The 12,673-nt window shown below is 34.2% G+C and overlaps 2 protein-coding genes across 2 annotated transcripts in view; one reads left to right on the forward strand and one right to left on the reverse strand.

The window, feature by feature from the left end:
- Positions 1-4,296, forward strand: part of LOC111379567 (mechanosensitive ion channel protein 10-like) — a 15,751-nt gene extending 11,455 nt beyond the window's left edge. Inside the window, exons 3-7 of the mRNA XM_023002964.1 lie at positions 10-84; positions 568-861; positions 928-1,130; positions 3,479-3,755; positions 3,979-4,296. Coding sequence (XP_022858732.1) covers positions 10-84; positions 568-861; positions 928-1,130; positions 3,479-3,725 — 819 coding nt within the window. The 3' untranslated portion in view covers positions 3,726-3,755; positions 3,979-4,296. The remainder of the gene's footprint in view (positions 1-9; positions 85-567; positions 862-927; positions 1,131-3,478; positions 3,756-3,978) is intronic.
- Positions 4,297-9,071: 4,775 nt separating this feature from the next.
- LOC111379571 (thermospermine synthase ACAULIS5-like) lies at positions 9,072-12,217 on the reverse strand. Its single transcript, XM_023002967.1, has 10 exons — positions 11,968-12,217; positions 11,628-11,694; positions 11,362-11,456; positions 10,694-10,796; positions 10,382-10,470; positions 10,108-10,264; positions 9,941-10,016; positions 9,806-9,864; positions 9,587-9,723; positions 9,072-9,361 (listed from the first exon to the last, which is right to left on the reverse strand). Exons 1-10 carry the CDS (start codon positions 12,126-12,128, stop codon positions 9,283-9,285), a joined length of 1,023 nt encoding a protein of 340 aa, XP_022858735.1. The 5' UTR covers positions 12,129-12,217; the 3' UTR covers positions 9,072-9,282.
- Between the last annotated feature and the right edge of the window lie 456 nt (positions 12,218-12,673).

Consider the following 12,673-nt stretch of genomic DNA (forward strand, 5'->3'; position numbering starts at 1 on the left):
AAAGAAGAGGTGGACTTTGTATTCCCAATGATTGACACGGCTGAGACTGGACAGATTAACCGGAAAGCTTTGACAGAATGGGTGGTATGTGAGACCTTTTCCCATTCTTATGACATAGGAATGGTGAATTGATGTCAGATACATTGTATACTTAGAATAATCTGAGAATGGTACTAATGGATGTAAAAAAATTGATTCTATGCCTTTGTTCAGGTTTCATTTTCTCACTAAGAGGTTACCTTTTAAAAAATGAGTTGTGGATGAGTGGGTAGTACTTGTGGTTACTACGAAATGTGTCGTAAAATTAAAGTTTGACTTTGAAAAGTAACTTTTTAGTAAAAACTATTTGACTTGCTAACTAGAGATGCCCCTCTTACTTTTTATTTATTGTTTTGCCTCTTTAATCAGCTAACAATTCTGCTGCATTATATTTGAAGAGCACTTCCATACGATTTCTATGGCTGTATGATAATCCTAATTCCTTAATCAAGCTCTTCGCCAGTTGGTAGTATCGCTCAGTGGGGGCAGAACTCTTCTTCAACATCCTAATATTTCTTATCTATGCAGGTGAAAGTTTACAAAGGTCGCAAAGCACTAGCGCATGCTCTGAATGATACCAAAACTGCTATAAAGCAATTGAACAAGCTAGTTACAGTGATCCTACTTCTTGTTATCATAATAGTGTGGCTTCTCTTGACTGGAATAGCAACAACCAAAGTGCTTGTCGTTCTCTCATCACAGCTTGTTCTGGCTGTATTTATATTTGGAAACAGTTGCAAGACTGTTTTTGAAGCTATCATATTTGTATTTGTAATGCATCCTTTTGATGTGGGTGATCGTTGTGTTATCGATGGTGTTCAGGTATCTTTTATGAGTTAGATTGTACTTTCTTTCTTTATTTTTTTTAACTCTATTTGTTTTATGTAGATGATTGTGGAAGAGATGAATATCTTGACAACAGTCTTTCTAAGATTTGATAATGAGAAAATATACTATCCAAATTCTGTTCTGGCGACCAAACCCATCAGCAATTTCTATAGAAGCCCAGACATGGGTGATTCACTGGAGTTCTGTATTGATTTCAAGACACCACTTGAGAAAATAGGTGCTCTGAAAGAAAAGATAAAGAAGTAAGTTTCTTTTCCTTTTTTAGGGTTTTTGCATTTGTCATGCTGAGTTTGTTCAAAAGCACTTAAATCCCAAAGATTGCTTCAGTTACTGTAAATTGTCCCCTTGCAAAATCTTCAGCTGAAATATGAGCTGCAAGACGTGAACATTTTAAGGGCATTTTTGCCCTTCGTCACCTTTTACAACCAAGTGGCCCAGCCACTGCACAAAAGCTTAGCAAAAAATCACGCATTGTGGTATTTTGCTGCTCAAGTGTTTCTTAATTTCCAACAGTTTTGCACTTATCCTCTATGCTTAATTTAAACTAATTGATTTGGTTTAGCGATCAGGTAGACATTGCAGCTTCTAATCTGGGGGAAATTTGCTATTGTTTTGAAGAAAAATATGACACCCTCCTCTTAACTTTTGGCATATTAAGAGTACAACCAGGCCACTTGATCATGTTTTGAAAACTAGATAGGGGAGCAATATGAAGCAATTTAAAGAAATTTTTGGGGCTTAGTCCCTTTTTACGTTAAGTTTGAGGGTAAGTGTTGAAATCTTGAAACTTAGAGGGCAGAGTGGTAATTGTCCACATTTGGTCAAAATACTAGTTTATTGGCAATAAATGAGTTTGAATAGTTTGTATGTTCCACATGCAGTTGAACCCAGAAAATGTATCTGAAAATTTGATTATTTTAACAAATCACTTTTTGAGTATTTTCCTTATGAGCTATGATGCACCGACATGAATACGTGCGTCTGACACGATACGTGTCGAATACGTCGACTCGTGATTTTTCAAAAATGTACTGACACAACACGTCGTCGACATGTTCATTAATTTTTTTAAAATTCTTCATTTATATAGTTTAAATTTAGTTTTATTCTTATTATTGATTTTTTTTGTTGAAATCTTTTGAATATGAAAGTTAAAAATATATAATAGTAATAGTAAGAAAGGAAAATGATTATTTTAGAGTGTTTGAAGAGTGTCGGACACGGACACGGATACGTTGCCCTAGTTAGAGTGTCCGTGCTACATAGTTTATGAGTAATTTGTCACATAAATTACTAATGACTTGTTTATGATTTTGCATATAATGGTCCAAAGGAATATGCTTTGCTTTAGAGAATTCTCATGTTAACATAAATTGATGTGAATTGTAATATTCTTTTAATATAAATTTCTATCTGTTTTGCCTGATTCTTGAAAACATTGTTGCTAGAAATTTTTAAATATTTGGTATGATGATTTTTTGTTGGTGCATTCCATGAGTTGTTCATTGAATTAAAGCTGAAATATTCATCATCTTGGTTGTCATATACTTGTTGGAAGCGTCTACAAATATAAATTAATAAATTGCATTGTGTTAAACAATTAATCTTTTAGATGAGGTTGTTTTGTACTACATGGGAGGTCATCTCTATGATCTCTATTGGTATGTCTGGTATATCTGATTGGACCGCACTCGATTGGATTAAAGAAGATAGTTAAAATCTTGTGTCCTGTAGAAGGTCTTTTACCTTTATTAATCTATGTCAAAAAATCATATGCCTCCCTGTTTGTTTGATAACGGAGTTCACATTCATTAAGATAAGAGTCTTATGCCTGCCTGCTAGTGTTGCCGTTCACTGTTTCTTGAAACTTGATCTCTCCCCCCAGATCAGCCGTATAGCCAAGAGAAACCATAAACCACCATAGAAGAGCTCGCCCCACTTGTGAATAAATATTTCATTGTACCCTCATTACACTGTACATCTTTATTCGTATTTCCTAATAATAGGCAGGAGATAAATTGAAATATCGTGGAGCTACGAAGATGGTTACTAAATTATTATCACCCCCATAAATTACCAAAACCATTCCTCGTAGGGTAGTCATTATTACGAAAAGGAGAAACTCTCTTCTAGCCGTTTATATATACCAAACATATATAATCTAGACCTGTTAGAATATCCTCACAATGCTCCAGGATCACAAAAACACAATATTGCTCACACTAAAAGCTGATAAATTATTCAATACTACCTATGTGAAATGCTGTTAAATTGCCTCTATGGATGATTCTTGCCTAAGGTAAACAATGAGTAATATTCTGTGAGTTATGTCGCTGATAAACACACCAAAAAGTTTTATACAATCCTAGTGAAATTAACCAAGACCTTTTCTTATACAATGATCTGCAAATTGCTTGGTTAAGCTTTTAAGTGCTTATAAGCAGTAGGTCCCAAGTAATGTGTGGCTAAAAGTAGATAAAATTTGTAGGTTATATGGAATGTGTCATTACAAATGATGTTTGACCAGCTTATAAGCAATTATAAGCTTTGCCAAACATGCACTAAGTCTTGTTGCATTCTTACTGCTTAGGTATTTAGAGAAAAATCCACAACATTGGCATCCTAACCACAATGTAGTCGTGAAGGAGATTGAAAATATGAACAAGATTAAGATGGCTCTCTTTTTTAATCATACAATCAACTTTCAAGAATATGGAGAGAAAAGCGCACGCAGAACTGATCTAGCCCTTGAACTGAAGAAAACGTTTGAAGAGCTGCATATTGGATATGATCTCCTTCCTCAAGAAGTTCGTCTAGTCAGGAGTAGTGTCAGCTAGGATCAGCAGATGATTTTATCTTTTAACTCGGTAAGTGCCTTTTTTCCTTTTAACTATGAAAATTAACTCTGCTATGTAGTTCTGAAACAAATGTCTTTATCACGAATTTATGACATTAGGATCAATTACGAAGCTAACAATCCGAATAATATTTTGAATATCAGTCAAACAACCTTGAAAGTATATTTTTGCTTTTTTCTATTTTGTCATGTTCTCTAACAAATTATCTGTTGCCCGCTTATGGAAATAACAGGTGATGCCAGAGTGTTTTTGTCATGCACCTATAGAAATGCTGAACTGGAGAAAGATTCCGAACACTGCCTCTTGGTAGTACGTAAACAGATATACAGTCACCGTTGTTTGTACCGTGTATAAAATCTAGCTTCTCGAGAAGGATGTTGATTAATCTTCATTTTTCTTACCTCTTGGGTTTGCTGCTGGTTCTTCTGGCTTTTGTTTCGTTGTGATTTCTGCTTCTCCGAAGTCTACTGCAGTTGAATGTGCGTGTTATTGGGTGCCTGAATTATACAAAATCTTTTGTTGAAACGCATTTTTCTCGTTTTTATTTGTTTTTCCCGGTTACATTTTCTGATTGTTTATTTCCCTATTATTTTCAATTTCAAAGTGTGTTGAGTTGATTTAAGTCTTGTCTGGTATGTCTTTTGCTTTTGATTCTTGCAGAAGAATTTTTGGAGGGAGCTACCTTAATCTTTTGTTTGGAAACTAATATTTAAAAGCTTTTCTCATTCCAAAGTGCTTATGGAAAAAATCACATTGTACTATATCTCTAAAAGCACTTAGCTAGAAGCATTTTCATAAAATTAGCCGCATGGGTTCTAGAAGTAACTTTACTCAAAAGTCATGTCAAATGAACATTTAACTCTAGAAGGTTGACTTGAGTTTTCATTGCGAGGTCCCAAAAAAAAAAAAAAACATGAAAGAAGGCCCAGTTCTGATAGCTTAATCCATTTAATTTTGTGGGCTATATTAATGTTGTTGAATTAAAACCTTGAACTGCTTGAACAGTCAATAAATTTATTTATTGGAAGTAGGTAAAAGCATGGTAACATCGGCCAATTGTTTGACATAACTAATTGTGTCTCATACTTGGTCTGCTTTCGTAGCAATTCCATAACATATTCGACAAGACCAAACACAGAATTGTAGCTTGTTTGACAAAGGATAGAAAAAATGAGAAGGCAATGACTAGATTATATATGATCATATTTTACACGTGTTATCAAGTATAGCTAGCACATTGCGCAATTGATTACATAGGCAAAAAGCAAGTAAGAGTTAGAACCTCATTTATGATATGCCAACTATAGTCAGAAGCAACCACCCCCTCATTTACGAGCGTGATTTTGTGACACGAATGTCGAAAAATAGAGGAAATTTTACAAAATGTCCATTTTTACCTAGTCATTTGCAAAAATGTCTAATTTGTAAGAATGTAGACCAAAATACCCTTATTAACAATTTATAATTCCACACTAAGACAAAAAATTGACATTTTTGCAATATTGTTATTGGCCAATAAAATTTTGACACAAAACCTGTCATATTTATTTTAAAAAGTATACATGTTAAATCATAATAAATGCTATATTTTTCTTGAATTCAGAAATGTAGAGAACGACTTTTTTAAATGTAAAGAAATGTCATGGTCAAAATGAAATGTCACTCTAGACAAATAAAACGGTGTTTAAATGTCGAAAATGATATATGAAATGTCAAGAAACATTATTTTAACGTAATTTTTCATGGAAGCCACTTCTCAAAATTCGTGACAAATTGATAAAAAAAAATCAAATGTTGAGAACGATATTTAAAATGTCCAGAATACCATTTCAAAATGTAACTTTTCATTAAGGGCATAATAGACAAGTTGACATTTTCAACTCATACCCTTAAAATTGAATATTCTGAAAAATGCCCTCGAAAAATATTATCTTCCATTTCTACTTCGTATCTTTTGTTATGTCCAAATTTTTCATTTCCTATTAGTGTCTTTCAGTTCACTAGTATAGAAACTTAATGCTCAATTTCTACAGATTTTTCAATTGTATCTTGGGATACAAACTCTCAAGGAAACCTCGAGTACTTATGATGTAGGGGCAAATCTCTTTTGAGACAAATATATTATTCTCTTTAGAAATTATATGTTTTTCCGTTCCTCCCGTTGTTAATTTCCTGTTTTGTTCTTGCGTAATTAATAAAGGGGGTGTTTGATTATCATTTTTCTAAAATACGTTTTTCTCTATCTTCTTTTCAATCACATATTCTTCATTAAAATAAGGGCACTTTCAACAGAATTCAAACTTTTTAAACAATAGCAGACTTTTTTTTAATCTTTCATTTGTTGCAATCATCACCCCAAACCTTTTAAAACGTTGCATCTGAGGCCGTTTTTGATGAAATCTATCCAATTTTCCGTTAGTAAGCCTAAAAAAGTGATTTTGATATGAAAAATTGATTTTGACCACATTTTACTCAATTTTAAACGGGTAAAATAGTAATTTAATATTTTCTCCATCCACATTCTCTCTCTTGATCTGTGATTTTTTCCTTCATTGTAACTCCGACGCCAGCATCAACGTTGATGACGAATCTTCCACTGCCCTCACTCCACTAGAAACCTCTTCAAGTCCAAGAAATCACGCTTAATGGCTAGATCCGAAATCGATCCATCTTCATCCTTCAGCTCCCAAACCTCATCCAATACTCCAAATTTATGTGATTATTTTTTACTTTTAATAGTTAATCAACTTGGTTTAATAGAGATGGCAACAGGAAGATAAGGAAGGAGGAATTGGAGCCGCTGCTCAGTTGAGTGGGTCCCAGTAGGGACAGAGCTAAGATTATTATTCAGTGCGGACAAATTTTTTATGATGTGTTCATATTCTTTACACGCTCAAACAAATCTTTCTCGATTGTTGTTTTTATGACAAACATAGCCGTGCTCGCTTTGATTTTCTATTTTTATAGTGCCATGATTTAGTCTAACGATATCATGTCACTTCCGTCAACTACTTTATGTAGATCTTGTCCTTGGAGATAAAACTCAGTAAATTTGTCATGTGGTATAATTTTTTATTATTAAATTTTTCATTATGTCTAGGACTTTTAGGTTTTCTATCGTGATTTAATTTACATCTTTGTACTCAAACAAACTTTATAGAAGCTTTAGAATTTTCCTTTGTACACAAACCCCAAAAGCTCAAAAATTTGTCTATGATTGCTAGTCTCTAATATCAAATTGTTAAATTTAAATATTAAAGAAACAATTTAATTAACGAAAATTTGTGGAATATTTTGTTAAAAAACACACTCTCTCTCATCAAACACCAATACACTTATACACAGCACCTCATTATCTACATCACTTAGTCCACTTTGCTGCATACAAGTTCAGTCTCTCTCTATCACGACACACAACCCACTTTCTCTCACTTTATCTATTTCTCTTCTCACTCTATCAATTCCTTGCAAGACTGCAACCAGTTTCTCTCACACTCCATTTGATTATATATAAATATAAACACACACACACACACTGGTGCACATATATACATTCAACACCTTCAAGGTTCTTCAATGTTGATGATTGATGATTTACTCACTTTTATGATTTTTTCCTTCCAGTTTTGAGGGCATTTAGAACCAGAACTAAAGCTGAAATGAAATGAACCAAAGTTCAATGCGGGCATATGCCCGCATTGGACCCTTCATAGCTCCGCCCCTAGGTCCCAAGCCATTGAATCAGGAGGAGCTGAAGATTATTCTGAGAAATGTGGATACTGACGAGGATGAGTGTATAAGCTTGGAGGAGTTTCACGCGATCGATTCAGCTTTTGGGCTACCGATTTGCAATACGGAGCTTAGAGTCACATTTGATTTCTTTGAATCTAATGTGCAGATGAGAAGAGATAGGGAGGAAGGGAGATAGAGAAGGGGGAATGGCGTGGGGAAAATATTAAATTATTATTTTGCCCTTTTAAAATTGAGTAAAATGTGGTCAAAATCACTTTTTTAGGTCAACTAACAGAAAATTGGACATATTCCATCTAACAGGGCCTCCGATGCAACATATTAAAAGGTTTAAGGTGACGACTGCAACAAATAAAAGATTATGAGAAAGTTTGCTAATATTTAAAAGATTTAGGATTCTGTTGCAATCATACCTTAAAATAATATTACAAGCAAATAAAAAAAAATTCTTCTTTTTTAACCACACATTCTCTATCAATTTACTATTTCAAAATACATTTTTCAAAAAGAATGTGGATCGAACACACTCAAAATATATTTTTACATTCTACAATTTTGTCTAACGTCAAGTTGATGCCACGGTGAAGGAGAAGGGCATTGTGAGAATAACTGCAATGGCTTTAGTTGCCTGCTTGGGGGTGTCGAGGGTGGCAAAGGTGGCCGAAAATGGAGTCACTGCATCTCTTAAAAACTCCTTGCTCACCCTTATGTTTAGTGGAGTTGTGATTAGGGTAGGGGTGTAAATTTGGCTCGCGGACTCTAGTGGCCTGTGGCTTGGCCCGAGCTAGCTCAATTCGTGGCTTGGAAGAACCAAGCCAAGGCTCGGACACACCCAAGCCAGCCCGTGTGGCTCATCACGGGCCGGCCCATAAAAAAAATCAATGAAAATATAGTTGCCTTAACGAGGCAGCAGGCGGAGTTACTTGTTAAAACTAACAGGAAGTATTGCCCCAAAAAAAAATACGTATTTTTCAAAAAAATACATAATTTTTAATTTTATTTGTTTCAAGAAAAATTGTACGTGAAATTTTTATTTATGTACAATTTTAACGACGCCTATATTGATTGTAGCCAGTCCCAAGTTCAAAAGAATGGGGAAGGTTGTAACTTTTATTTATTTTATAATTCGTATAAGTTACATAAATTTCAAATTCTTTAAAAAAATATTAGATTTGTCATGAATTAAAAATAAATGCTAGCCAAACTCAAGTCGAGCCTTGATATTTTGGCCGAGCAAAAGCTTGGCTGGACTTGGGCCAAAAAAATCCTGAACCATTTTTACTCAAGTCGAGTCTAAGTTTCAAGTTTCGGCTCTGCTCATTGACATTCCTAACCAGGGGCCATTCTTGGCGCTGTCATTGGTGCATCAAACTTCGATCCAGTCAAGAGAAGTTAAAACATTTGCTTGAGCATTCCTCATAATTTTGGAGCCAAACATGACATCAACCCATTTTACGTTTTACAAGGATAAACATTTGAACAAGTTTGTAGTTGGACGAACAATTGAAAGCTTAATGGAGAAATGTCTGCCTCGTGATATTTCAGCATTATAAGGTTTTTCGGACAAAAATATAATTGAAAGAGAAAAAGGGATCCAAATTGTAAAATTGAAAGCTTAATGGAGAAAATGCTTCATAATTTTCAGCATTACATAAAACGGTAAAATAGAGCTAGCTAGAATCCTACAACCCACCACAAGAAGCCTAGCATATCTACTGTCCAAAAGCCAACAGCATCTAACAATTTTTAAGGTTTCGATCCATCCCCAACCCCCACCAAGACAACCTTAGATCCTGTATGCAACACCTTGGCCATGGATGAACCTTGCATTGTCCTCTGTGTAGACATGGGTCTCATTCTTCAACCTGAAAAAGGCAAAAAGTGGTGTTTGGAGTTACAAAAAAGCAAAAGAACGTCAAATTACAAAAATATTATATTTGGTACGTAGTATTCAACAGAACCCAACAGTTCAATGAATGGTCTATGAATGTCTTCACTCTTAACTCGAAAGAAAAATCCACTCCATGCCTAGTTCATACACAAGATTACTTATCATATTTGAAAAGACGACTGATAATTTGATGTCTTACGTTTTGGTAACGGTCTTGTTTAGTATGGTGGAGGAGACAAACGATGCTCCATTCAAGTACAGCAATTCTCCTTCAATTCTTTCTGCGATTTTCTTATCCAATTTTGCAGCTTCAATGCAGAGTGGTTGATCCGAAGCCTGAATTCGCCAAGAACTTATTATTACCTTCATTTGTTCATTTAATTCTAAAATGCATTTAGATTTATATATTTACACTTACAATAACCCAACCCCATGTATCAGCAAATGATGGCACATGAGCTGTGTAACCAAGAACATCTGCATTATACATATAAATCTGTCAGGGAACTTTCCATTTCAAGTTTTAAGATGAAATTTTTAGTGAAATACTTACATTTGAAAACTTGTTTAATTGTGTTGTATATTGATGAGAAGACCTCCTTATGAGTAAACACCCCAGCTGGTCCAGCCTACGCAATTAGATTTACATTTATTGTCTAGTCGAACGTACCAAACATCAGTGTGTGAAAATGATGTGCACTAAAGTAAAGAATAATCTACCTGAGTAACAAAGATGCCATTGTCACTGAGTTTAGGCTTGAGGATATTTTCATAGAAAGACTTTGTGTATAGTTTATAGCATGGCCCTCCTTCAACTGGATCTGCTAAATCTCCCACTATTATATCAAACTTTTCATCCCTCTCCTCTAATTCAGCTCTTCAACATTAATTAATAATCAATTAGCAATAAGACGAGATATGGTCTAATCCACTTTATCAAACAAGTGACTATAAGGTCGAAAAAGTTGTCAACGATAAGAGGATTAGTCATTACTTGGCATCATTGATCACTAAATTAAGTTTGATATTACGAAAAGCCTCGTGATTTGCTGTAAGATGCTTTCTGCAAAAATCAACTACTTCCTGCATCATCAAGTATTATAAACAATAATTGGAATCATGCCTTCTTAAATTAACAACAATAAAAAGAACATAATTTTTTATTTTATTAGTACTGAACCATTTTCATCGTACATTATACTAAACATGACTAAACAGTATATTTTCTTTCTCGAGTTTATCCAAACTCGTCCAATATGGTGAATTAAATTCTAATTAAGCGGATTAAACTCATATATATAAGTACCTGATCAATATCACACATGACCACTTTGTCCAATGATTTGTGCTTGAATGCTTCTCTTGCTGCAGACCCCTCACCTCCTCCCATTATAAACATAGTTTTGGGGCTGCAAATTCAAATTAGATTTTGCTCTTAAACCTATGATAAAATATGTAAATCATTCTTTGTGCCAAGTAATTATTCTATATATAGTGTTTGCTAGAAGAGGTATAACGATTAAGGCCGTTGTGCTCAAACTGTTATATCAAAAGGCAAAAGTCTTGGGTTCAATTTTCAGGGGATACTGCAAAAAGCCGTGAAGGGTAAGATGGGCACAAGTTCTCCAAAGTTGACAATAGGTACGAGTTAACGGCTTGATCACAGGCTCGAGTCATTATAAGAAGCCTCCAATGAGTTGTCTCCNTCTCCAAAGTTGACAATAGGTACGAGTTAACGGCTTGATCACAGGCTCGAGTCATTATAAGAAGCCTCCAATGAGTTGTCTCCAAGAATGAGTTTTTCTTTTGGTGATTTGTCAAGATCAAGATAGGATTATTGGTTCATAAGTAATCATTGAAACTTGGATTCAATTTCAACAAATAATCCGTATTATTTCATTTTATGGTCGGTCAAATTCTACTGGATCAAACCAATGGGAATTAAGGAATAATGACACACTACTTAGTACTTACTTGGGGTGACATAAGAGAGCAGGATGAATCAAATATTCATGATAAATAAATTCGTCAACTTCTGCACTTTGCATCTTCCCATCAATCACCAACACCTGCATGAACGCATGCAATCAATCACAACATTAAACTTCCACCAAACCATTTTACTATACCTTTTTAATCGAATAAATAACAGTATCTTTGTTACAATTACAAATATAAACAAGTTTGACCTTAAATAATTGACTTTATCATATACCAATAATTAATTTCTCACTATTTACCTTTCCAAATCGTTTTGTGTCCAGAAGGGCTATGTCCTGGTACTCACTGGTTCCTCTGTGCAGAACTCTGAAAAAGAGAGACGGAGATGATTTACGGACAATTTTAGGTACTTATTTGAGCAGTACGTTGATATACAGAGCCCAAAAAAACATAAAAAGTGGCTTTTAAGCATGGCTAAAGTACTCTTAGTCATCTTTTGTTCTTCCCAAAATTTAAAAAGATAAAGAACATTTATTTGATTGAGTGATATAGTACATGCACATGCATGAAGAGTGATCAGATACACAGCAGATGATGATGATCAAGTTCTTGAAGCTTAACATAAAATTAATTAAATACCTATTCAAAGCAAAAGACCATTTGAGATCAGCATCAAGTTCTTCTTCAAACCAAGAATCCTCTTTCTGGTCGCCATTACTTTCCTTCTGATTTATGGGTTCACAATGCACTTTAGAGAACCCATTGCCATTATGAAACAACACTTGATATAATTCACCCATTATTTGTATATGGAAATTGAAACAAAGATCAAGAAATTGTAGAGAGAAAGAGTGTGTAAGAGGGATTTGTTGTGGGATTGAATGAGGTAAATGTGGCTCCTTTTAAAGGTGTTTAACAGCCGCATTTGACATTCCCAACTATCTTTTTGTCATTATTATGGGGCTTCCTTCATTTTTATTTTTATTTTTATTTCATTCTAACACAATAATGTTATTCTTATCCCAATTTAGAGATGTCACCGTGTCACTTTTTATTTACATATTTTGTCATTCAAAGTACTATTCAATTATCTACCACTCATATATATATATATATAATAGATTGGACTGGACCATTGGCATTCAAAGTCGAGTTACTAGGCAAGACTATATCAACTAAATGAACATCTCGCTCCATTCTTGCTTTTACTTGTATGAGTTTGATCAAATCACTCTTTTTGTTTGGTGGATCATATAATCTTCACGAATTAAGATTAGTTTTGATAAGTTCAAATCAAATCTATTTTGTTTCGTTCATATCAGATGAGATTTTTCATTAATCCGAA

Source organism: Olea europaea, unplaced genomic scaffold (genome assembly GCF_002742605.1).
Source record: "Olea europaea var. sylvestris unplaced genomic scaffold, O_europaea_v1 scaffold2005, whole genome shotgun sequence".
NCBI classification, from domain to species: Eukaryota; Viridiplantae; Streptophyta; class Magnoliopsida; order Lamiales; family Oleaceae; genus Olea; species Olea europaea.

Bases quoted from the DNA above. Each gene is read 5' to 3' on its own strand.
- LOC111379571 (XM_023002967.1), bottom strand. From the start codon at position 12,128: ATGGGTGAATTATATCAAGTGTTGTTTCATAATGGCAATGGGTTCTCT. The intron at 10,265-10,381 runs GTAATGACTAAT...TTAATGTTGAAG, and splicing joins TTAGTGATCAATGATGCCAA to AGCTGAATTAGAGGAGAGGG. The intron at 9,865-9,940 runs GTAAGTATTTCA...TGTATAATGCAG, and splicing joins AATTAAACAAGTTTTCAAAT to ATGTTCTTGGTTACACAGCT.